Genomic DNA, 22,996 nt, shown 5'->3' with positions numbered 1-22,996 from the left:
CCTGCTGGTTCAGTTCTCTGCTGTAGTGCATTGTAGCAGACGTAGTGTTTAGAAACCGCACTATATGGTCCGACAGAGAAAAAAAAAAATCTCCCACAATGCTGTGCGCCGTAGTACATGAATTCTAAGATCTCATCGAAGCTGTATAGAAGTGTCCGCACAGTGCTGCTTTATTCCAAGTGGCAGGAACCAGTAGAATTGTAAATGCAGCTTTAAATGCGACTGGAGTATAATACAAACTCCGTGTTTTATGGTGATTTCACCCATAAAATGACAATGAAAAGTGAAGGTGGAGTTTCACTGACATCCTTCCAAAACAGGAATACATAGCGCTGTATGCTGCAATTATCTGCTTTGGCAGGACCAGAGATCTGCTTACCCAATGCAGCTCTGGAGTATAATACAGGATATAACTCAGGATCAGTACAGTATTAATGTAATGCATGTACATAGTGACTCCACCAGCAGAATAGTGAGTGCAGCTCTGGAGTATAATACAGGATGTAACTCAGGATCAGTACAGGATAAGTAATGTAATGTATGTACACAGAGACTCCACCAGCAGAATAGTGAGTGCAGCTCTGGAGTATAATACAGGATATAACTCAGGATCAGTACAGGATAAGTAATGTATGTACACAGGGACTCCACCAGCAGAATAGTGAGTGCAGCTCTGGAGTATAATACAGGATATAACTCAGGATCAGTACAGGATAAGTAATGTAATGTATGTACACAGTGACTCCACCAGCAGAATAGTGAGTGCAGCTCCGGAGTATAATACAGGATGTAACTCAAGATCAGTATAGGATAAGTAATGTAATATATGTACAACAGTGACTCCACCAGCAGAATAGTGAGTGCAGCTCTGGAGTATAATACAGGATGTAACTCAGGATCAGTACAGGATAAGTAATATAATGTATGTACACAGTGACTCCACCAGCAGAATAGTGAGTGCAGCTCTGGAGTATAATACAGGATGTAACTCAAGATCAGTACAGGATAAGTAATGTAATGTATGTACACAGTGACTCCACCAGCAGAATAGTGAGTGCAGCTCTGGAGTATAATACAGGATATAACTCAGGATCAGTACAGGATAAGTAATGTAATGTATGTACACAGTGACTCCACCAGCAGAATAGTGAGTGCAGCTCTGGAATATAATACAGGATGTAACTCAGGATCAGTACATCTTTTCATGTCGATTCTGTCTCGCGCTCTCTCTCTGTCTCGCGCGCTCTCTCTCTCTCTGTCTCGCGCGCTCTCTCTCTCTGTCTCGCGCGCTCTCTCTGTCTCGCGCGCTCTCTCTCTCTGTCTCGCGCGCTCTCTCTCTGTCTCGCGCGCTCTCTCTGTCTCGCGCGCTCTCTCTCTGTCTCGCGCGCTCTCTCTCTCTGTCTCGCGCGCGCGCTCTCTCTCTGTCTCGCGCGCGCTCTCTCTCTCTGTCTCGCGCGCGCTCTCTCTCTGTCTCGCGCGCGCTCTCTCTCTCTGTCTCGCGCGCGCTCTCTCTCTCTGTCTCGCGCGCGCTCTCTCTCTCTGTCTCGCGCGCGCTCTCTCTCTCTGTCTCGCGCGCGCTCTCTCTCTGTCTCGCGCGCGCTCTGTCTCGCGCGCGCTCTCTCTCTCTGTCTCGCGCGCGCTCTCTCTCTCTGTCTCGCGCGCGCTCTCTCTCTCTGTCTCGCGCGCGCTCTCTCTCTCTGTCTCGCGCGCGCTCTCTCTCTCTGTCTCGCGCGCGCTCTCTCTCTCTGTCTCGCGCGCGCTCTCTCTCTCTGTCTCGCGCGCGCTCTCTCTCTCTGTCTCGCGCGCGCGCTCTCTCTCTCTGTCTCGCGCGCGCGCTCTCTCTCTCTGTCTCGCGCGCGCGCTCTCTCTCTCTGTCTCGCGCGCGCGCTCTCTCTCTCTGTCTCGCGCGCGCGCTCTCTCTCTGTCTCGCGCGCGCGCTCTCTCTCTGTCTCGCGCGCGCGCTCTCTCTCTGTCTCGCGCGCGCGCTCTCTCTCTCTGTCTCGCGCGCGCGCTCTCTCTCTCTGTCTCGCGCGCGCGCTCTCTCTCTCTGTCTCGCGCGCGCGCTCTCTCTCTCTGTCTCGCGCGCGCGCTCTCTCTCTCTGTCTCGCGCGCGCGCTCTCTCTCTCTGTCTCGCGCGCGCGCTCTCTCTCTCTGTCTCGCGCGCGCGCTCTCTCTCTCTGTCTCGCGCGCGCGCTCTCTCTCTCTGTCTCGCGCGCGCGCTCTCTCTCTCTGTCTCGCGCGCGCGCTCTCTCTCTCTGTCTCGCGCGCGCGCTCTCTCTCTCTGTCTCGCGCGCGCGCTCTCTCTCTCTGTCTCGCGCGCGCGCTCTCTCTCTCTGTCTCGCGCGCGCGCTCTCTCTCTCTGTCTCGCGCGCGCGCTCTCTCTCTCTGTCTCGCGCGCGCGCTCTCTCTCTCTGTCTCGCGCGCGCGCTCTCTCTCTCTGTCTCGCGCGCGCGCTCTCTCTCTCTGTCTCGCGCGCGCTCTCTCTCTCTGTCTCGCGCGCGCTCTCTCTCTCTGTCTCGCGCGCGCTCTCTCTCTCTGTCTCGCGCGCGCTCTCTCTCTCTGTCGCGCGCGCTCTCTCTCTCTCTGTCGCGCGCGCTCTCTCTCTCTCTGTCTCGCGCGCGCTCTCTCTCTCTCTGTCTCGCGCGCGCTCTCTCTCTCTCTGTCTCGCGCGCGCTCTCTCTCTCTCTGTCTCGCGCGCGCTCTCTCTCTCTCTGTCTCGCGCGCGCTCTCTCTCTCTCTGTCTCGCGCGCGCTCTCTCTCTCTCTGTCTCGCGCGCGCTCTCTCTCTCTCTGTCTCGCGCGCGCTCTCTCTCTCTCTGTCTCGCGCGCGCTCTCTCTCTCTCTGTCTCGCGCGCGCTCTCTCTCTCTGTCTCGCGCGCGCTCTCTCTCTCTGTCTCGCGCGCGCTCTCTCTCTCTGTCTCGCGCGCGCTCTCTCTCTCTGTCTCGCGCGCGCTCTCTCTCTGTCTCGCGCGCGCTCTCTCTCTCTGTCTCGCGCGCGCTCTCTCTCTCTGTCTCGCGCGCGCTCTCTCTCTGTCTCGCGCGCGCTCTCTCTCTCTGTCTCGCGCGCGCTCTCTCTCTCTGTCTCGCGCGCGCTCTCTCTCTGTCTCGCGCGCGCTCTCTCTCTCTGTCTCGCGCGCGCTCTCTCTCTCTCTGTCTCGCGCGCGCTCTCTCTCTCTCTGTCTCGCGCGCGCTCTCTCTCTGTCTCGCGCGCGCTCTCTCTCTCTCTCTGTCTCGCGCGCGCTCTCTCTCTCTCTCTCTGTCTCGCGCGCTCTCTCTCTCTCTCTCTGTCTCGCGCGCGCTCTCTCTCTCTGTCTCGCGCGCTCTCTCTCTCTCTCTGTCTCGCGCGCGCTCTCTCTCTCTCTGTCTCGCGCGCGCTCTCTCTCTCTCTGTCTCGCGCGCGCTCTCTCTCTCTCTGTCTCGCGCGCGCTCTCTCTCTCTGTCTCGCGCGCGCGCTCTCTCTCTGTCTCGCGCGCGCTCGCTCTCTCTCTCTCTGTCTCGCGCGCGCTCTCTCTCTCTCTGTCTCGCGCGCGCTCTCTCTCTCTCTCTCTGTCTCGCGCGCGCTCTCTCTCTGTCTCTCTCTCTCTGTCTCGCGCGCGCTCTCTCTCTCTCTGTCTCGCGCGCTCTCTCTCTCTCTCTCTGTCTCGCGCGCTCTCTCTCTCTCTCTCTGTCTCGCGCGCGCTCTCTCTCTCTGTCTCGCGCGCTCTCTCTCTCTCTCTGTCTCGCGCGCGCTCTCTCTCTCTGTCTCGCGCGCGCTCTCTCTCTCTCTGTCTCGCGCGCGCTCTCTCTCTCTGTCTCGCGCGCGCGCTCTCTCTCTGTCTCGCGCGCGCGCTCTCTCTCTGTCTCGCGCGCGCTCTCTCTCTCTCTGTCTCGCGCGCGCTCTCTCTCTCTCTGTCTCGCGCGCGCTCTCTCTCTCTCTGTCTCGCGCGCGCTCTCTCTCTCTCTGTCTCGCGCGCGCTCTCTCTCTCTCTGTCTCGCGCGCGCTCTCTCTCTCTCTCTCTCTGTCTCGCGCGCGCTCTCTCTCTCTCTGTCTCGCGCGCGCTCTCTCTCTCTGTCTCGCGCGCGCTCTCTCTCTCTGTCTCGCGCGCGCTCTCTCTCTCTGTCTCGCGCGCGCTCTCTCTCTCTGTCTCGCGCGCGCTCTCTCTCTCTGTCTCGCGCGCGCTCTCTCTCTCTCTCTGTCTCGCGCGCGCTCTCTCTCTCTCTGTCTCGCGCGCGCTCTCTCTCTCTGTCTCGCGCGCGCGCTCTCTCTCTGTCTCGCGCGCGCGCTCTCTCTCTGTCTCGCGCGCGCTCTCTCTCTCTCTGTCTCGCGCGCGCTCTCTCTCTCTCTCTCTCTCTGTCTCGCGCGCGCTCTCTCTCTCTCTGTCTCGCGCGCGCTCTCTCTCTCTCTGTCTCGCGCGCGCTCTCTCTCTCTCTGTCTCGCGCGCGCTCTCTCTCTCTCTGTCTCGCGCGCGCTCTCTCTCTCTCTCTCTGTCTCGCGCGCGCTCTCTCTCTCTCTCTGTCTCGCGCGCGCTCTCTCTCTCTCTGTCTCGCGCGCGCTCTCTCTCTCTGTCTCGCGCGCGCTCTCTCTCTCTGTCTCGCGCGCGCTCTCTCTCTCTGTCTCGCGCGCGCTCTCTCTCTCTGTCTCGCGCGCGCTCTCTCTCTCTGTCTCGCGCGCGCTCTCTCTCTCTGTCTCGCGCGCGCTCTCTCTCTCTGTCTCGCGCGCGCTCTCTCTCTCTGTCTCGCGCGCGCTCTCTCTCTCTGTCTCGCGCGCGCTCTCTCTCTGTCTCGCGCGCGCTCTCTCTCTGTCTCGCGCGCGCTCTCTCTCTCTGTCTCGCGCGCGCTCTCTCTCTCTGTCTCGCGCGCGCTCTCTCTCTCTGTCTCGCGCGCGCTCTCTCTCTCTCTCTCTGTCTCGCGCGCGCTCTCTCTCTCTCTCTCTGTCTCGCGCGCGCTCTCTCTCTCTCTCTCTGTCTCGCGCGCGCTCTCTCTCTCTCTCTCTGTCTCGCGCGCGCTCTCTCTCTCTCTCTCTGTCTCGCGCGCGCTCTCTCTCTCTCTCTGTCTCGCGCGCGCTCTCTCTCTCTGTCTCGCGCGCGCTCTCTCTCTCTGTCTCGCGCGCGCTCTCTCTCTCTGTCTCGCGCGCGCTCTCTCTCTGTCTCGCGCGCGCTCTCTCTCTCTGTCTCGCGCGCGCTCTCTCTCTCTGTCTCGCGCGCGCTCTCTCTCTCTGTCTCGCGCGCGCTCTCTCTCTCTGTCTCGCGCGCGCTCTCTCTCTCTGTCTCGCGCGCGCTCTCTCTCTCTGTCTCGCGCGCGCTCTCTCTCTCTCTCTCTCTGTCTCTCTGTCTCTCTCTGTCTCTCTGTCTCTCTGTCTCGCGCGCGCGCTCTCTCTCTCTCTGTCTCTCTGTCTCGCGCGCGCGCTCTCTCTCTCTCTCTGTCTCTCTGTCTCGCGCGCGCTCTCTCTCTCTCTCTGTCTCTCTGTCTCGCGCGCGCTCTCTCTCTCTCTGTCTCTCTGTCTCGCGCGCGCTCTCTCTCTCTCTCTGTCTCGCGCGCGCTCTCTCTCTCTCTGTCTCGCGCGCGCTCTCTCTCTCTCTCTGTCTCGCGCTCTCTCTCTCTCTCTGTCTCGCGCGCGCTCTCTCTCTCTCTCTCTGTCTCGTGCGCGCGCGCGCGCGCTCTCTCTCTCTCTCTCTCTCTGTCTCGCGCGCGCTCTCTCTCTCTCTCTGTCTCGCGCGCGCTCTCTCTCTCTCTCTGTCTCGCGCGCGCTCTCTCTCTCTGTCTCGCGCGCGCTCTCTCTCTCTGTCTCGCGCGCGCTCTCTCTCTCTGTCTCGCGCGCGCTCTCTCTCTCTGTCTCGCGCGCGCTCTCTCTCTCTGTCTCGCGCGCGCTCTCTCTCTCTGTCTCGCGCGCGCTCTCTCTCTCTGTCTCGCGCGCGCTCTCTCTCTCTGTCTCGCGCGCGCTCTCTCTCTCTGTCTCGCGCGCGCTCTCTCTCTCTGTCTCGCGCGCGCTCTCTCTCTCTGTCTCGCGCGCGCTCTCTCTCTCTGTCTCGCGCGCGCTCTCTCTCTCTGTCTCGCGCGCGCGCTCTCTCTCTGTCTCGCGCGCGCGCTCTCTCTCTGTCTCGCGCGCGCGCTCTCTCTCTGTCTCGCGCGCGCGCTCTCTCTCTGTCTCGCGCGCGCGCTCTCTCTCTGTCTCGCGCGCGCGCTCTCTCTCTGTCTCGCGCGCGCGCTCTCTCTCTGTCTCGCGCGCGCGCTCTCTCTCTGTCTCGCGCGCGCGCTCTCTCTCTGTCTCGCGCGCGCGCTCTCTCTCTCTCTCTGTCTCGCGCGCGCGCTCTCTCTCTGTCTCGCGCGCGCGCGCTCTCTCTCTGTCTCGCGCGCGCGCGCTCTCTCTCTGTCTCGCGCGCGCGCGCTCTCTCTCTGTCTCGCGCGCGCGCGCTCTCTCTCTGTCTCGCGCGCGCGCGCTCTCTCTCTGTCTCGCGCGCGCGCGCTCTCTCTCTGTCTCGCGCGCGCGCGCTCTCTCTCTGTCTCGCGCGCGCGCGCTCTCTCTCTGTCTCGCGCGCGCGCTCTCTCTCTCTGTCTCGCGCGCGCGCTCTCTCTCTCTGTCTCGCGCGCGCGCTCTCTCTCTCTGTCTCGCGCGCGCGCGCTCTCTCTCTCTGTCTCGCGCGCGCGCGCTCTCTCTGTCTCGCGCGCGCGCGCTCTCTCTCTCTGTCTCGCGCGCGCGCGCGCTCTCTCTCTGTCTCGCGCGCGCGCGCGCTCTCTCTCTGTCTCGCGCGCGCGCGCGCTCTCTCTCTGTCTCGCGCGCGCGCGCGCTCTCTCTCTCTGTCTCGCGCGCGCGCTCTCTCTCTCTGTCTCGCGCGCGCGCTCTCTCTCTCTGTCTCGCGCGCGCGCTCTCTCTCTCTGTCTCGCGCGCGCGCTCTCTCTCTCTGTCTCGCGCGCGCGCTCTCTCTCTCTGTCTCGCGCGCGCGCTCTCTCTCTCTGTCTCGCGCGCGCGCTCTCTCTCTCTGTCTCGCGCGCGCGCTCTCTCTCTCTGTCTCGCGCGCGCGCTCTCTCTCTCTGTCGCGCGCGCGCGCTCTCTCTCTCTGTCGCGCGCGCGCGCTCTCTCTCTCTCTCTGTCTCGCGCGCGCGCTCTCTCTCTCTCTCTGTCTCGCGCGCGCGCGCGCTCTCTCTCTCTCTGTCTCGCGCGCGCGCGCTCTCTCTCTCTGTCTCGCGCTCTCTCTCTGTCTCGCGCTCTCTCTCTGTCTCGCGCTCTCTCTCTCTGTCTCGCGCGCTCTCTCTCTCTGTCTCGCGCGCTCTCTCTCTCTGTCTCGCGCGCTCTCTCTCTCTGTCTCGCGCGCGCTCTCTCTCTCTGTCTCGCGCGCGCTCTCTCTCTCTGTCTCGCGCGCGCTCTCTCTCTCTGTCTCGCGCGCGCTCTCTCTCTCTGTCTCGCGCGCGCTCTCTCTCTCTCTGTCTCGCGCGCGCTCTCTCTCTCTGTCTCGCGCGCGCTCTCTCTCTCTCTGTCTCGCGCGCGCTCTCTCTCTCTCTGTCTCGCGCGCTCTCTCTCTCTCTCTGTCTCGCGCGCGCTCTCTCTCTCTCTGTCTCGCGCGCGCTCTCTCTCTCTCTGTCTCGCGCGCGCTCTCTCTCTCTCTGTCTCGCGCGCGCTCTCTCTCTCTCTGTCTCGCGCGCGCTCTCTCTCTCTCTGTCTCGCGCGCGCTCTCTGTCTCGCGGAGTAAAGCTTCTGTCCGCACTGAACTGTTGTATTTCGTTGTTCCCGTCCTTTTTGCTCTGTATAAATAAAGTTTGGAACATCTGGCTATTAGTCAGATTTCTGTTCTTTCTGGGGGTGGTCGGCAGATGTTTTCAGGCCGGGTTCTACATAAGGGGCTCTTGTGTTTTTCCACCACGCAGAACCCAGCACTCCGCACAAAGAGCACATGAATCCGCCCTACATTGTTTATCTTCTTTTCTCTGACTGGCAGCAGCCATCTTGGTTTGCTCTGGTGAGGTGGGTACATAGCGCCCCACAGTGGTGAGATTGTCAGGGCATTGTGTGATGCGTTCATATGTTGGTGGCTTTTTTTCCTTCTGAATTATAAAGTTTAGGAGTCAAACATGGCGGCCTTTTTCCATAACAGCGCTGGACCGGTCTGTGGGTTGTCCGTTATCACCGGTCCGCTCTACTGAAGTGACTAGGACTGAGCTGCAGTACCACACACAACCTGTGCACATGTGTGGCGCTGTTTTTGGAAGGAAGCAGCAATGTGTTTTGTTTGTTTTTTTATAATCCTGGACAACCCCTGTAAACAGTAGAAAAAAAATCTATAAGGTTGCCCGAATGGAACCAGATTTTTGTAGGGGATTGTTCTTTGACTTGGGCAGAATGCTCCCTGAGAGCGGTAGGGCTTCCCCGATTGAGCCCACATGTGTATGCCTGATCCTGGGGAACCCTGCAGATTTTTAGGCAGCATGCTCCCCCCAGAAGAGCGGGATCACTTGCATTGGTTTATATGCAGGTAATTTATGAGGCCGGTCGTCTGTTCCCCTTTAAGAAGCCGCGTCCTGACTGCATGAAGTCTGTACGTTAAGGAGAACCCCGGCATAGTATGAGGTTGCTGCCGCCTTCCTGCGCTCTCATTCAGGGCAGATCTGGGGGTTTTGCAGCCTCAGCTTCTTTTCAGGGATTGTGCTCATTGCATTATCCACGTTAAGCCGCACGCAGCTCCGGCCTCATTAACCCCTTAGTGGTCAAGCAGCGGGAGCTCCTCAGATCACCTCTGTACAGCTCGTGACTGTCTCCGTCTTCTCTTACAGAACTGCCTCATCAAGAGTGACGAGGGCGGATTCTCGGCCGTGGTAGGAGATTTTGGTCTGGCGGAAAAAATTCCAGATTGCAGGTAAATAATCAGCGTCCGCTCTACACACCCAGCAATCACCGTAATAACCAGGTCCTGGATACACAACAGATTATTACAGGAGAGCGTTCCTCGGTGCACATGACTTGTGCTCTGGATTCTGCATCATGGCTGGAAGGCGCGCGCCACGCTTGAGCCACTTAGAATAAATCTTCATGTAAAGTTGAGCCGCTTGCTGTACTGAACTGGAGTTAAATCCGGTATTATGCTCTAGTCACATCCAGAGCTACACGGTCAGGTCACATGGGTAAGTGCAGGTAAACTACAGCTTGTTTACAGCAGAATTGTGAATGCAGCTCTGGATTTGCTTGCTTTACTTATCCGGAGTTTCATCAGGTCTTCTACTCCACAGTTTTGACGTTTTACACTTTTTAAAATTTGACTGCAGAAAATGTTGCAAATTCTCTGCTTTGTTTGAGTTCCATCATCTCTTCTACTCCGGTCACATCTAGAGCTGACGTCACAATTCTACAGGCTGCTTTTTCACTTTTCTTTCAAATGTAGGACCAACTTTTTGTCATGGTCATTGAGCTCCCACAATGCACTTCTCCCTGGTAACAGGAAATCGGCAGAATTAAGAAGGCCGCTTTTGATGTAACTGGAGTGTCAAATGTAATGGGGTTTCTTAAAGGGCCATAGCCCTTGAATTGGGAATTTTATAGTCGCGCAGCAGCGTTACAAGCGGAGCCGCTGATGTCACTCGCACAAATGATGTAAACGACTCCAGATGTTTTCAGAACGAGATGTGACGTAAAGTAGTGATCATGGGGGAGGGGAGGTTTCCGGATTTCCTTACACTACACTTGGCCTCTCCTAAAATGGCTGATAACAGGGAGCAAATAAATGGAGAGCAGGTAGTAGTATGTATTTTAATGCAGCTTAAAGGGTAACTAAACGCTCGGCAATCTTCTGGTATGTCAGAAGTTTTGATCGCTGGGGGTCTGAGCACGGAGACCCCCACTGATCGCTAAAATGAAGAAAGTCTATGAGCCCGTACTCCGCTACATCGGCTTTCTGAGAAAAGCCAAACCAAAACGAAGCGGCTCAGCGCTCACACGAGCGCTTCTGCTGCTTCATTTTAGCGATTTTTGGGTCTCCGTGCTCGGACCCCCAGCGATCAAAACTTCTGACATGTCCGAAGTTTGAACATTTAGCTACACTTTAATTAGTTTTCATTGACAGATTGTGGTTTGCAGGAAGTTGTGGTCGATGTAGTAACTTAACGTATTTCAACTGGAGATATCCGGAGTTTGCAGTAGACGTTAGTCCACAGGAGGCGTGAATTCCGGCCTCACCACACGCAGACTGATTGTCTACTTATTGGCGGCTCCGTGTCTCTTATAATCGCATGACAGTCGTGATACTGTGCTAATCCTGTTACATCTTGTAGTGTACTCCAGAGCTTCACTCACTATTCTGCTGTGGAGTGAATCTCTAGAGTATAATACAGGATGTAACTCAGGATCAGTACAGGATAAGTAATGTAATGTATGTACACGGTGACTCCACCAGCAGAATAGTGAGTGCAGCTCTGGAGTATAATACAGGATATAACTCAGGATCAGTACAGGATAAGTAATGTATTGTATGTACACTGTGACCCCACCAGCAGAATAGTGAGTGCAGCTCTGGAGTATAATACAGGATATAACTCAGGATCAGTACAGGATAAGTAATGTAATGTATGTACACAGTGACTCCACCAGCAGAATAGTGAGTGCAGCTCTGGAGTATAATACAGGATATAACTCAGGATCAGTACAGGATAAGTAATGTAATGTATGTACACAGTGACTCCACCAGCAGAATAGTGAGTGCAGCTCTGGAGTATAATACAGGATGTAACTCAGGATCAGTACAGGATAAGTAATGTAATGTATGTACACAGTGACTCCACTCTATATGGATAGTAATTCTATATATAACCTGTATTTTGGTGTCAGAGGTGATGGGGAGTTTCACTGTTCCGTATCTGTCCCGGGGTCGGCGCTGTCATTGAGTTTATTTCTTCCTTATGAATTGTTCACTGTTGACTTTGTGTTCCTCTGTTCTCCTTGCAGTGAGGGCAGCCAGAAGCTGGCGGTTGTGGGGTCTCCATATTGGATGGCGCCGGAGGTTCTTCGTGATGAACCTTACAATGAGAAGGTAAGAGTGTCCCCGTGTCGTGTCCTCATCTCGACCTGTTTTTAGATAATGGGGACGAGGTGGTCACCTGCCTCTCCCCTATGTGGAAGGTGCGAGCAGTGGAAACAAACACGAAGTCGCCATAGTAACCAGCATGGATCTGAAGTGTCAATGCCCCTCCCCGCGTTGTCGGAGAGAAATACGTGGAATTCCTCCGGTGTAGAATAAACCCGCGCCCTGCACTGGACGCTCAGTCACTGGTGGTAGAATATTAACCAGTTCCTTATCTCCTGACTCCACCGTGTAAACATCGCCCGCGCCGCTCCCCACCGCTCCTCCATGTTTTACTTCACATCTGGCCCCGAAGATTTCTGAAGCCACTCCACGGCCGGTCATGAAGGGGTTACTGACAGGTCGTGATTGGTTGATCAGATGATGCGGGGGGAGGTTAAATGACGTAAAATAACGGCCTGCGTCATGTCAATGATTTTATTATGGAGCTGGTGGAACCATGTAAAAAATGTTTCTAAGAATTGGCCATCGGAGGCCGCCATCTTGTGGACTGAACCAATATTAAAGGGGTTTTTCACAAATGCATCTTAATCGTTGTATAATGAAGAAAAGTTTTGTAACTTTCTAATGGACTCTGTTTAGTTGCTCACTGTTTTCCTCCACTCAGCGCAGTCTCTTTCCTCCGGCGCAGTCGCTCCGCGCAGTCTCTTTCCCTCTTAGAAGTTAAGCTGTTTGTGCTTCTGCCTTCAGTTGCTGGGACAGGAAGTAGCTGTCTGACATCTGCCACTGTCAGCCATATTAGCTCTCATGGGTCTAATTTTGTCATTTGGTCACCGAGCGTTTCCTCTTTCACCCCATTAGTTCTCCCTGGCAGTCAGTCACAGTGGGAGGATCTCCCCCCTTCATCACGCTCTCTGTGTAGAGATGTGTGATTGACGCTCTGCCTGTGGAGTGAGGATCATGATCTGGTGTCCGTGACAAATGTGTAAGTGTCCATCAGGGATGTGTCTGACGGAGCAGAGACCTCACCCACCAGATCTTGTTCATTCTCATATAAAAAGTAGAAAAATAAAGAAGCCGTTCAATGATGACATCAGAGGGAGGAAGTAGCTAGCTTCTCTTTCTGTATGGCTGATGTGACGGGGTGGGGGGGCTGTTGTAATTTGACACTATAATGAATTTCTCCTCGTTGCTCCAGGCTGACATCTTCTCCTATGGCATCATCCTGTGTGAGGTCATCGCCCGGATACAGGCGGACCCGGATTACCTGCCCCGCACTGAGGTGAGCGCCGTCTTCGTGTCCACACAGGAAAAATCAAATACACAAAATGGCGGACACTCGCAAATTTACTGCAACAAATCTGTAACTGTATTATCTGTACATGGCGGCGGCTCCAAAGCCTCCGGCCCCCGAACACCGAGCCCACGTCAGCACCTCGTCTTATCAGATCAGTAAATGAAGGTGTAGAGCCGCTCGGCTCTGCTAAGCTGCGGCCTCGTTCACTGATCAGATAATGTCTCATCACGGCCGCCCAATAAATGTAACGAGGGAGATGTTTGTAGTCTTTATCACTGTGTCCATGGTAACAAAATACTGATCAATACGAAGGCTGAAGAAACGCCAATAAATACCTTCACCGTGCTGGAGAGCGGCATTAAAGGGACAGTGTCCTGAGGAACGGACTATGGAAATCTGTATACAACAGTGCCACCTACAGACTGCAAGTGGAAGTACAAAGCAGCAGCTGGATAATGTATTTAAAGGAGCGCCTGGGTCCTGACAACTCGCATGGACCAGTAAAGCCTGTTCTGCTCATAGAGCGCAGCTCCGGGGGCGTCAAAGCAGCACATTATAAACTATGGTCACTAAGGACATTTAATATAGAGATATGGTCTCCCCCAGGCCAATCCACAATCGGGAGAGAGGAGAAGTTCTGTCAGTCCCTGGCAGCTCCCTCCTCAGAATACAGGCTGCCCTAAACAGCTGCAGTAAATTACATTTCCCAGAATTGCTCCCCCCTCTGTGTGTAGCCGCAGTCATTTCAGTAAGACCGTGTTCACATCTGCGTTCGAGGCTCTGTTAGCAAATCCGCTCCAAAATTCTGGAAAAAATAGCGCTGCGTAAAATGACGGACACCGTGGCGGAAACCCATTGAAATCAATGATTTTCATCAGTCATGTGACGGATCCGACATGTCGCTTTTTCTTCGTTCTGCTCCTATAACTGAGCGGAGCAGCAGAAACCTGAGCACAGGTGTGAACACCGCCCGATCGATCTGTTGTGGGGAATTACTTACAGTGCGGTCCTAATATCTACTAGTTCTCGTTGGACCCTTCTACTCCCCGTATTTCAATTTGGTCGCGTGTGGAATGGATTTAGACCTTTTTGGGGTTTTTTTGGACACACTGGCGGGCTTTGTGTGGTTTGTTCGCTGTGTGATCACATGACCCCAAGGTGAACCTGTCCTGTTTCTTTCTCGTGTTTAGAATTTCGGATTGGACTATGATAGTTTTCAGCGCATGGTCGGTGACTGCCCCCCGGACTTCCTCCAGGTGACGTTCAACTGCTGCAATGTGAGTACCCCTCCCCCAACTTGGTATATACAGACCACCATTGAGGAACACCACAATAAAGGCTTCTCCACCTTCACAGCCATAACTTTTGTTTTATGGTCCCTGTGCCTTGAATATGAAAAGTCTTCATTAAACACGTTCCATGATTTTGTCTACAGCTCCTATGCATCGCCATGGTAACAGACAACAAACAAGCCGTGTGTAGTCTGATCCGGCAGTCATACTTTCTTCCATTTGTTCCCTATTTTCTTCTTGCATACGTGAAGTAGAGGACAGAAAGAAGGGAGTGTGACTGCGGGCAGCAGAGACCCCGAAACCCAGACCAGACCCCTAAGTTTATTTTACCGCTACTCGATCCCGGCTTCTTTGCAGGCCGGCACACAACGATTGGGGGGGCGGGCGATGTGCTGCCTCCTGGACTGTTGGGCCCGGGCGCCACTCTGTAGTTCCACCGCTGCCTCCCCCCGTGCAGTGACCGTGATTTGTCGGTAATTAATTTGTTTATACATTTTTGGCAGATGGATCCGAAGCTCCGTCCGTCCTTCGTTGACATCGTGAAGCAGCTGGAGGACGTTTTGCATCGTATGAGAAGAGAAGTGGCTGAAAATGAGCGACTGTCCCGGACCCCCGAGATTAACGAGACAAAACCTCTTACTAAGGGTGAGTGGCGGCGCCGTGGCCCATGTGACCATTGTATAAGGGGTTCCTCGTTATCTACTACATCAGGGGCACGCAAGTACTTTTCGCAAAGATCCATTTACCAGGGTCTGTCGTCAGGTAAAGGCCTGAGCTGAACACCAGTAGTAAAGATTTGTAGACTGCCCTGTGGGCAGTGCCGCACACGCTGCCCCCTGTGGGCAGTGCCGCACACGCTGCCCCCTGTGGGCAGTGCCGCACACGCTGCCCCCTGTGGGCAGTGCCGCACACGCTGCCCCCTGTGGGCAGTGCCGCACACGCTGCCCCCTGTAGGCAGTGCCGCACACGCTGCCCCCTGTAGGCAGTGCCGCACACGCTGCCCCCTGTAGGCAGTGCCGCACACGCTGCCCCCTGTAGGCAGTGCCGCACACGCTGCCCCCTGTAGGCAGTGCCGCACACGCTGCCCCCTGTAGGCAGTGCCGCTCACGCTGCCCCCTGTAGGCAGTGCCGCTCACGCTGCCCCCTGTAGGCAGTGCCGCTCACGCTGCCCCCTGTAGGCAGTGCCGCACACGCTGCCCCCTGTAGGCAGTGCCGCACACGCTGCCCCCTGTAGGCAGTGCCGCACACGCTGCCCCCTGTAGGCAGTGCCGCACACGCTGCCCCCTGTAGGCAGTGCCGCACACGCTGCCCCCTGTAGGCAGTGCCGCACACGCTGCCCCCTGTAGGCAGTGCCGCACACGCTGCCCCCTGTAGGCAGTGCCGCACACGCTGCCCCCTGTAGGCAGTGCCGCACACGCTGCCCCCTGTAGGCCGTGCCGCACACGCTGCCCCCTGTAGGCCGTGCCGCACACGCTGCCCCCTGTAGGCCGTGCCGCACACGGTGCCCCCTCAATGGTGCTCCTCAAAGAAATAAGACCTACTCACCTGTCGCCGCTCCTGCAACGAGTGGAGCTGCTCTTCAGGCCTCCTCAGCCACGTTCGGCCTGCATCCTATGAGACGCTGAGATGGGATCCCTGCGTAGGCCGGCGTAATGCACTGACGTCACACCGGCCCGCAGAGAACCTGCCCCAGCGTCTTATAGGCTGCAGGCCTAAGGTGGCCCATAGCCTAGTGAATGGCAGAGCAGGGAACTGATAGGCCCGTGCTCCGCCATAGTATTCAATTGTGTCAGCGTCCTGAGGACTGAATGTGTCGCCTGGGGATCCGGAGCACCGGGCCATAAATCCAGGGCGCTAGTGGTGCCACTGGTCCGGACTACTGCGGTCCAGGTTTAGACCACGGTCCGCCAGGTGAGGACCCCTGTACTAGCGTCTAGTGTTCCATACGCCAGTACTGCTCTGAAGCCGCGGTACGGTGCAGGCCATGTAGTGGGAGACGCGCGCATCTTGTGCCGTCCGTGTGCCAGATCGGGAAATCTGGTGTGCGCTGTTATTTGTGACATTTTAGAGCCACTAAAGTCACGTAAACCTTAGAAAATATTCCCCTTGTTGTGTATCAAGTCCTCACCATTTTTCAAGATCCCTGGTTGCTGTCAGTGAATGGGACTTTTTAAAAAAAAAAAAAATCTGGTCACCTGTCCTAGCCAATGCTTCTCATAGCTCAGGTTTGTTATAAATCTTTCTCCTGTTCTGATAGTTTGCTACAATGTGTCAGTGCAGGTGAAATGTTTAAGTCTGGAGTTTAGGCTGTCTAGCTCATGTAGGACAGCAAGCAGAGATCTTGTAAATAGTGAGGAATCGAAACATAAAGATTTACTATTTCGGCTGCTTTTTGTCGGGGTGCATTTAATTTTAGGCGTATTTATTACAAGAATGCACCGAAAGGAACAGATGTTTGCGCCTCATGAGGGGTGTGGCTTGGCAGAAAGGGGTGTGGCTTAAAATGCACCAAAATTTGGGCACAAAAAAACTCTAGTAAACAGTCAACACATCTGGTATAAGGAGGGGAGGAACAGTGTCTGACGTGTCCAGTTGATGCGCCAAATTTATCATAAGTTTGCGCCCCTGTGGTAAATTTGGCGCATCTTCTGACTGCCTGGTCTAAGTTTGCGCTGTCTAAATATTACACATTTTTGTAAATCTGCCCCAAAGTTTATTAAAAAGCTGCTGAACCTTCATTTTACAGCGATGAGCCCGATTTACAGACTAGTCGTCCCCTTGAAGCGTCTCCCGTCACACACACGTCTAGGGCCAGGATCACACACGCAGTTTCTGGTGCAGTATTTGGAGCCCGATGTGGATGCAAAAGGAACGAAAAGTATAAAGCAAAGACTGATGCATCTCCTTTCTTTGTGTCCATTTCTGTGTTTGGCTACAAAAACTGCATCAAAACTGCGTGTGTGACCTCGGCCTAATGCTGAGCACCCCTCCCCTCCCCCACCACAGCAGCGAGAGTTCGTCTTACAGGAATATTTGCTTTCTCTGTAATTGCTGATTGGAATCGATCATGAAACGAATGACTGAGAATTTATTTTTTCTTTGTTTCCCCTTCTTCAGGGTCCAGTGAAAAAATTCAAGGGGTCAAGCGTCTCATCACAATCCCGCAAGACGACAAAATCCCGCAGAAGTCGCCGCGTCCCCGGCGGAACATCACCCTGTCCCGGAGCCAGTCTGACGTTTTTGCCCGGAAACCTCTGCGCAAGATAAATGTACAGGACCCTTTCTATACCCCCACCAGGGGGCAGCAGCGCAAGGTTAACCCTTTTAATGCCAGGGAGGACTTAAAGGGAGGGAAGATTAAATTCTTCGACATGCCCAGCAAGTCCGTCATCTCCCACGTCTTTGATTTGCATTCCCCCAATATGGAGGGAAGTCAGACAACAGGACTGGTGCGGCCGCCGTTCAGCCAGGACACTTTGGACTATTGCTACCTAACCAAGAAGTGCTGCAGTTCCCTGCCGGTCTCTCCTGAGCTCATGAAAAGAGACTGCGCGCTCTCCTCCACGGTGGGTAAGTGTGACCCCGCGCAGCTCGGCGGCGAGGTCAGGGCGCGGCTCCTCTGTAACATCAAATACGGGGTCGCGGATATTCCACCTTATAAAAGCAGGTCCCCGGGTCCAGACTGTGCCCAGAACGAGGACATGGACTGCACGGACGGGACTGGAGCCTTGGATGGAAGCCGGACCTGTCTATCCACAGCGGAGCAGGACAAGTACTGTAACCGGCTGCTGGTCAGAACCAAGAAGCCCGCCCAGCCCCCCACCCACTGCCCCCCCGAGGACCAGCGCCTGCCGGGTTTCAGCTCCGAGGCCATGGAAATAGAGGACGGACTAAACGACAAACCGCTGAGCCGCAGCCCCCCAGAGCATTACGGGGGGGTGTCCCTTACTGCCGGTGGACAATCCAGAGAGCAGGGGCTGCCTGTGTGACGATGTCCGGCCGCCACATCCGCCAGGGGGTGGTGAAGACGTGACGTGCGGCGGGTTTACATGACCTCCGATCCTAGGACGGAATAGGAGGAAGCCCCTCGGCCCACCAGTAGATTCCTAATGGGCCGGAGTAGCCCTTGTTTCCTCCCCCGGTGACCGGCCCAGCCTGATCATCGTCCTGGGCTGTGCCCCCGCAGTCGGGTTTATGGCCGCCGTCCACTGATGATCATGAATGGCGCGGTCGGTAACAATCAGCCGTATCCAAAAGTGGCTGCATGGGGGAGGGAAGCGCTGTAACCCACGGCAACCAAAAAATAAAAAACATTGACAATGCAAAGCGAGATTTAGTGTTACGTTGGTTATGGCGCGTTTCACCCGCGTCCTCGTTTAGTGACCCCCTCCAGCTTATACTTGGTCACGTGACTTGGAGTAACCCGGTATTAACCCCTCACCAGCCAGCACACTTGGGGTTGTCAGTCTGTGATGCCTTAACCCATTCCGTGCCAGCGTTTATACTGCGCCGGGCTCTGACTTTGTCGTATGTTGATGTCGTTACACTCGGCCGGTTCTGGTTCACATGGCGGAGTGTATGACGTTACCCCTCCCCCGTCCATGTGTTACCGGGACTGTGTAAGGGACATGCACGTTTTATTGTTTGTTTTTTTTAGCTCCTTGTCAGGTCTCTGAGTTGGTCACCGTTTTATCTGTGTCCCCTCCCCCGGTCCATGTGATTGGATCCGGATGAGTTTTATGTGAGTGACATGTAAACGTGCCGCCTCCTCCGTGATCAGAGTTACGCCGATAAATCGCGTTTTAAGGGGGGGGGGGGTTTTGCAAGAAAAGCAGAAACATTGGGGGAGGGGAGAAGGAAAATGTTGCGGCCCCCATTATCAGTCTCTGCTGTCGTTTCAGGTGCAAGTGAAGATCCGCATGTAAAATGTGACGTGAGCGCGGCCCTAGAGCGACGTCACCCGCCAGCATCATAGAATCTCTTCTCATTCTAACCTCACTGACCCAATATCTTCTGCACACGTCTCTTCTCAGGTAGTGGGGGCTGCAGACCCCATTAATAACACTGACTGCCCCATCGCATGACCCTCATCCGCTGTAGAGCTAAATATTGGGGTAATGACCTCACCGTAGGGCTGTATAAATGAGCACATGGTACACAGCTGCCCCCTGGTGGTGGACTGGGCTCACAAGCTGAGGTTGATTTCCGATTAATGTAGTTGCCCCCAACAGGGAGGAAGAGGAACTGCGGGCCCCATCCTGTTACTGCCGCTTGAAAGGTGCTGATTTTGCTCGTGGGAGGGAGTAGTTATTCTGCATCTTGTTCATTAGGAGGGGTGTTCTGCTATTTTAGAGGGGAGGGGCATTTCTGTTACTTGCAGTACCACTCCTCACCACTGGTGGCATCATACCAGATAGCACTACAGTGGCCCCAGCTGATATCTATGTCAATCAGAACTAGGTGTAAAATACAATAGCTGTGAATGCCGGAGAAGTCGGGCGCTTTGTTAGGACTGTTCCTTCTCTTGGGGAACTTGGTGCTACTGTCCCTTTAAGTCTCCTCCAAATGGAACAAGAATATAATCCAGCAAATAATGCAAAATCCGGACCGGACTGCTGTAAAAAACATCGACTATTGACAATTCTGCACAAACGAGAAGAGGAAGTTTTTCTCCCTTTAAGCCTCCAACCCCGATGGTGCAATGATCTGCAGAGGAGGGCGTGTCATGCGGTTTCTCCAGATTATAAGTGCCCCGTCTCCTACATGATGTGATCGGCGCTGGAATGTAGAGAACAGCAGTGGTTTGTATTTTGAAAAACGATCCTTTTTGAGCAAGTTATGAGCTCGTTTAGATTTATGATAATGAGTTTCTTAATAGACAACTGGGCGTGTTTTTACTTTTTACCAACCGAGCGTTGTGGAGAGAAGTTTATGATGCTGACCAATCAGTGATCAATCAGTGTCATACCCTTCTCATTGTTCCAGTGTGATTGTGAAGTGAAAGAAGCTGGGCTGGAACAATGAGAAGTGTATGACGCTGATTGGTCACGGATTGGTCACTGATTGGTCAGCCTCATACACTCCGCTGTACAACGCCCAGTTGGTAAAAAGTTAAAACACGCCCAGTTGTCTATTGAGAAACTCATTAGCATAAATCTAAACTAGCTCATAACTTGCTCAAAAATGATCGGTTTCAAAATAAAAACCACTGCTGTTCTCTACATTCCAGCGCCGATCACATTATGTAGGAGACGGGGCACTTATATTCTGATGACAGAGGCTCTTTAAAGCTACTCACCGTCATATTTAATCTTGCTGGGAGCTGTAGATGCGGCGGCTGCAGACTATTGCACCGGACTCTGACACCCCACAATATTGCTGCTGGGACAGCCTAAACATCAGGTAATCTCCCCGGAGCAGAATTATAGAAGCGCTGCCCCCGGTGTTACAACCGCGTGACGTCAATGTGTCTGCGACTTGCGATAGTCGGACTCCGGAAGTGAAGGCGACCAAAGCGATCACATGACGTCTCCCGTTCACTTCCATTACAGTGTGAAGTTTAAACGCAGAATACTCCCATCATGCACTCTGAGTTGCACAACGGCCTCGGCTGCCAGAAACTCACAGAAATCTGCCGCGTGTGAACATCCCCCGCACTGGACGCGTTCGGACCGGAGCTGCGATTTATCCCCCAGATGTATAAATATTCTGCGCATTTCCTGCCGATCCTGTTAAACTGTTTACATCTTAATTTAAAGGGGAAATGACTCCCAAGTTGAGCTGTTTATATGAAGTGTGTAAAGTATTCAGAGTCCGTGCCGCCTCACGAGGTACAACATGATCCACACCTGCGAGCGGAGCCTTAGTGCATGTTCACACGCTCCGCAAAAAGCGGCTGAAAATTAAGGCACCCGTGATTTTCGTGGCGGTTTTTGGAGCTGTTGTCTATAGTCATTGAAAAACGGCCCAATAACTGACCTGCACTTCTTTTTCGCGGCCGTTTTGTAAAAAAAACTGCCTGTCGGAACAGAACGCCGTTTTTCCCATTGCAATCAATAGGCAGATGTTTGGAGGCGTTCTGCTTCCGGTTTTTGGGGCGTTTACGGCCCTGTGAACATGCCTTTTTTCTTAGTGAATTGTGATCTGATGGAATCTAAGATCCTTCTATCTACAACCACGACTCTGATCTGTATAAGAAATAAATCCCGGGACCTGATTATCGCTAAAATAATCACAGATAGGAAGAGAACACCGAGAATAATCACTACAGAAGCCCTAACTTTTTTGTTTTTTTTGGACACAGTCGCCCCCCCCGCCCCGTCACCATCTTACAGTTTATATATAGAATGACCCTCCATATACAGCAGAGTCCCTGTGTACATAAATTTCTTAGGCCTCATGCACACGAACGTATTTTTGTCCTCCCGTAAATACGGGTCCGGTGTCACCCGTATTTACAGGCACGTTTTCGCTACAAAATTGCACTGCAGTAATCGGCAGCCCCTTCTCTCTATCAGTGCAGGATAGAGAGAAGGGACAGCCCTTTCCCTAGTAAAAGTAACAGAAATTCTTACTTACCGGCCGTTTATTTTACACGTTGATATAAATTATGATCGGTAGCCACTGTCCCGGGGGCAGAAACAGTTACTGCCGATCGCTTAACTCTTTCAGCACCCTGGACAGTGACTATTTACTGACGTCGCCTAGCAACGCTCCCGTAATTACGGGAGCCCCATTGACTTCTATGGGCCTGCCCGTGCCGTAATTACGGCCTGAAATAGGACATGTTCTATATTTTTCAACGGCCCGGGCACCTTCCCGTAGGCATACGGGGAGGTACCCTTGGCCAATAGAAGTCCATGGGCCCGTAAAAACGCTCCGTAATTACGGACGTTTTTACGTTCGTGTGCATGGGGCCCTACATCCTGTATTATACTCCAGAGCTGAACTCACTATTCTGTACACAATGACTCCACCAGCAGAATAGTGAGTTCAGCTCTGGAGTATAATACAGGATGTAATTTAGGATCAGTACAGGATAAGTAATGTAATGTATGTACACAGTGACTCCACCAGCAGAATAGTGAGTGCAGCTCTGGAGTATAATACAGGATGTAACTCAGGATCAGTACAGGATAAGTAATGTAATGTATGTACACAGTGACTCCCCCAGCAGAATAGTGAGTGCAGCTCTGGAGTATAATACAGCATGTAACTCAGGATCAGTACAGGATAAGTAATGTAATGTATGTACACATTGACTCCACCAGCAGAATAGTGAGTGCAGCTCTGGAGTATAATACAGGATGTAACTCAGGATCAGTACAGGATAAGTAATGTAATGTATGTACACAGTGACTCCACCAGCAGAATAGTGAGTGCAGCTCTGGAGTATAATACAGGATATAACTCGGGAGCAGTACAGGATAAGTAATGTAATGTATGTACATAGTGACTCCACCAGCAGAATAGTGAGTGCAGCTCTGGAGTATAATACAGGATATAACTCGGGATCAGTAATGTATATACGCTTTGACTTTGCTATTTATGGAGATGAATTTAGATAAACTGTAACATGGGGCTCAGGTGGACATGACACTAAGGTACCCATGGACGCAGACACCCCCCAATGTTCCAGATTTTAAATATTGAGCCCCACTTGGACAATTCTCCAGCTCATAGATTATAATGAATGAACAATTATTTGCTCTCTCTGGCAGAGAGAGGACGATCGGGTGACTTGAGAGAATATTGTAGTGATCTTTTGTTTCGGGTATTGACCATTTCAGTTTTTTTTCTTTTGCCCCCTTGTTAAACACTCTGATAAAAGTGAAGAGAATAAAGGACGGCGAATCTTCCGCTCATGCGAGACCAAAACACCCGGCGTGTGCGGACAGCCTGCGGCCGCTGGGGTCCCGTATCTGGCCGCCATTACAGCTGAGGGATCTGCATATAAGCTATATGGACCGGCGGGACGTCCCGGGCTCCTCCCACACCAGACGGTCGCAGACACTTGAATCCTGTTTTTTGCACTTACCATGAGATTTTGCTGTCGATACATTTCTATGCAAACGTTGTTGTTTTTGTTCTTTTTCCTGCTCCGGTTTATGTTCCTATTTATGAAGTTGTTTTATTAAAGTCTTACGTTAGCGCTGACACTGCCGGCGGCGACATTTCCTCAGTGTGTATTTATGCTCCGTTGTTCTGCCTGTCGCTACTCTGTATATAAAATGTCTGTAATGAGGAACCAAAGAGGAAATGCAATTAATCCATTTACATTTTATTTTTTTTGTAGTTGTAATTTTCTCATTTATCTGTCAGATTAAACGGTGTATAGCAACAGAGCGCGAGTCTGTGCGGCGTCATTTACTCTGCGGAGCCGGAGAACCGCGCTGTCGCTTTAAATGGCTCATCGAGTTTTGTAAATAA

The 22,996-nt window shown here is 53.8% G+C and overlaps 1 protein-coding gene across 1 annotated transcript in view; it reads left to right on the top strand.

Moving 5' to 3' along the window:
- TESK2 (testis associated actin remodelling kinase 2) overlaps window positions 1-17,893 on the top strand; it is a 47,337-nt gene extending 29,444 nt beyond the window's left edge. Inside the window, 7 exon segments of the mRNA XM_075832597.1 lie at window positions 8,742-8,824; window positions 10,903-10,987; window positions 12,177-12,260; window positions 13,466-13,552; window positions 14,071-14,212; window positions 16,685-17,511; window positions 17,513-17,893. Of these exon segments, the coding sequence (XP_075688712.1) occupies window positions 8,742-8,824; window positions 10,903-10,987; window positions 12,177-12,260; window positions 13,466-13,552; window positions 14,071-14,212; window positions 16,685-17,511; window positions 17,513-17,620 (1,416 nt within the window). The 3' untranslated portion in view covers window positions 17,621-17,893.
- Window positions 17,894-22,996: the final 5,103 nt, after the last annotated feature.

The sequence above is a fragment of the Rhinoderma darwinii genome, chromosome 7 (genome assembly GCF_050947455.1).
Source record: "Rhinoderma darwinii isolate aRhiDar2 chromosome 7, aRhiDar2.hap1, whole genome shotgun sequence".
Lineage (NCBI taxonomy): Eukaryota > Metazoa > Chordata > Amphibia > Anura > Rhinodermatidae > Rhinoderma > Rhinoderma darwinii.
Note: the sequence above shows the minus strand (reverse complement) of the source record. Positions and strands in the feature narration are given on the sequence as shown.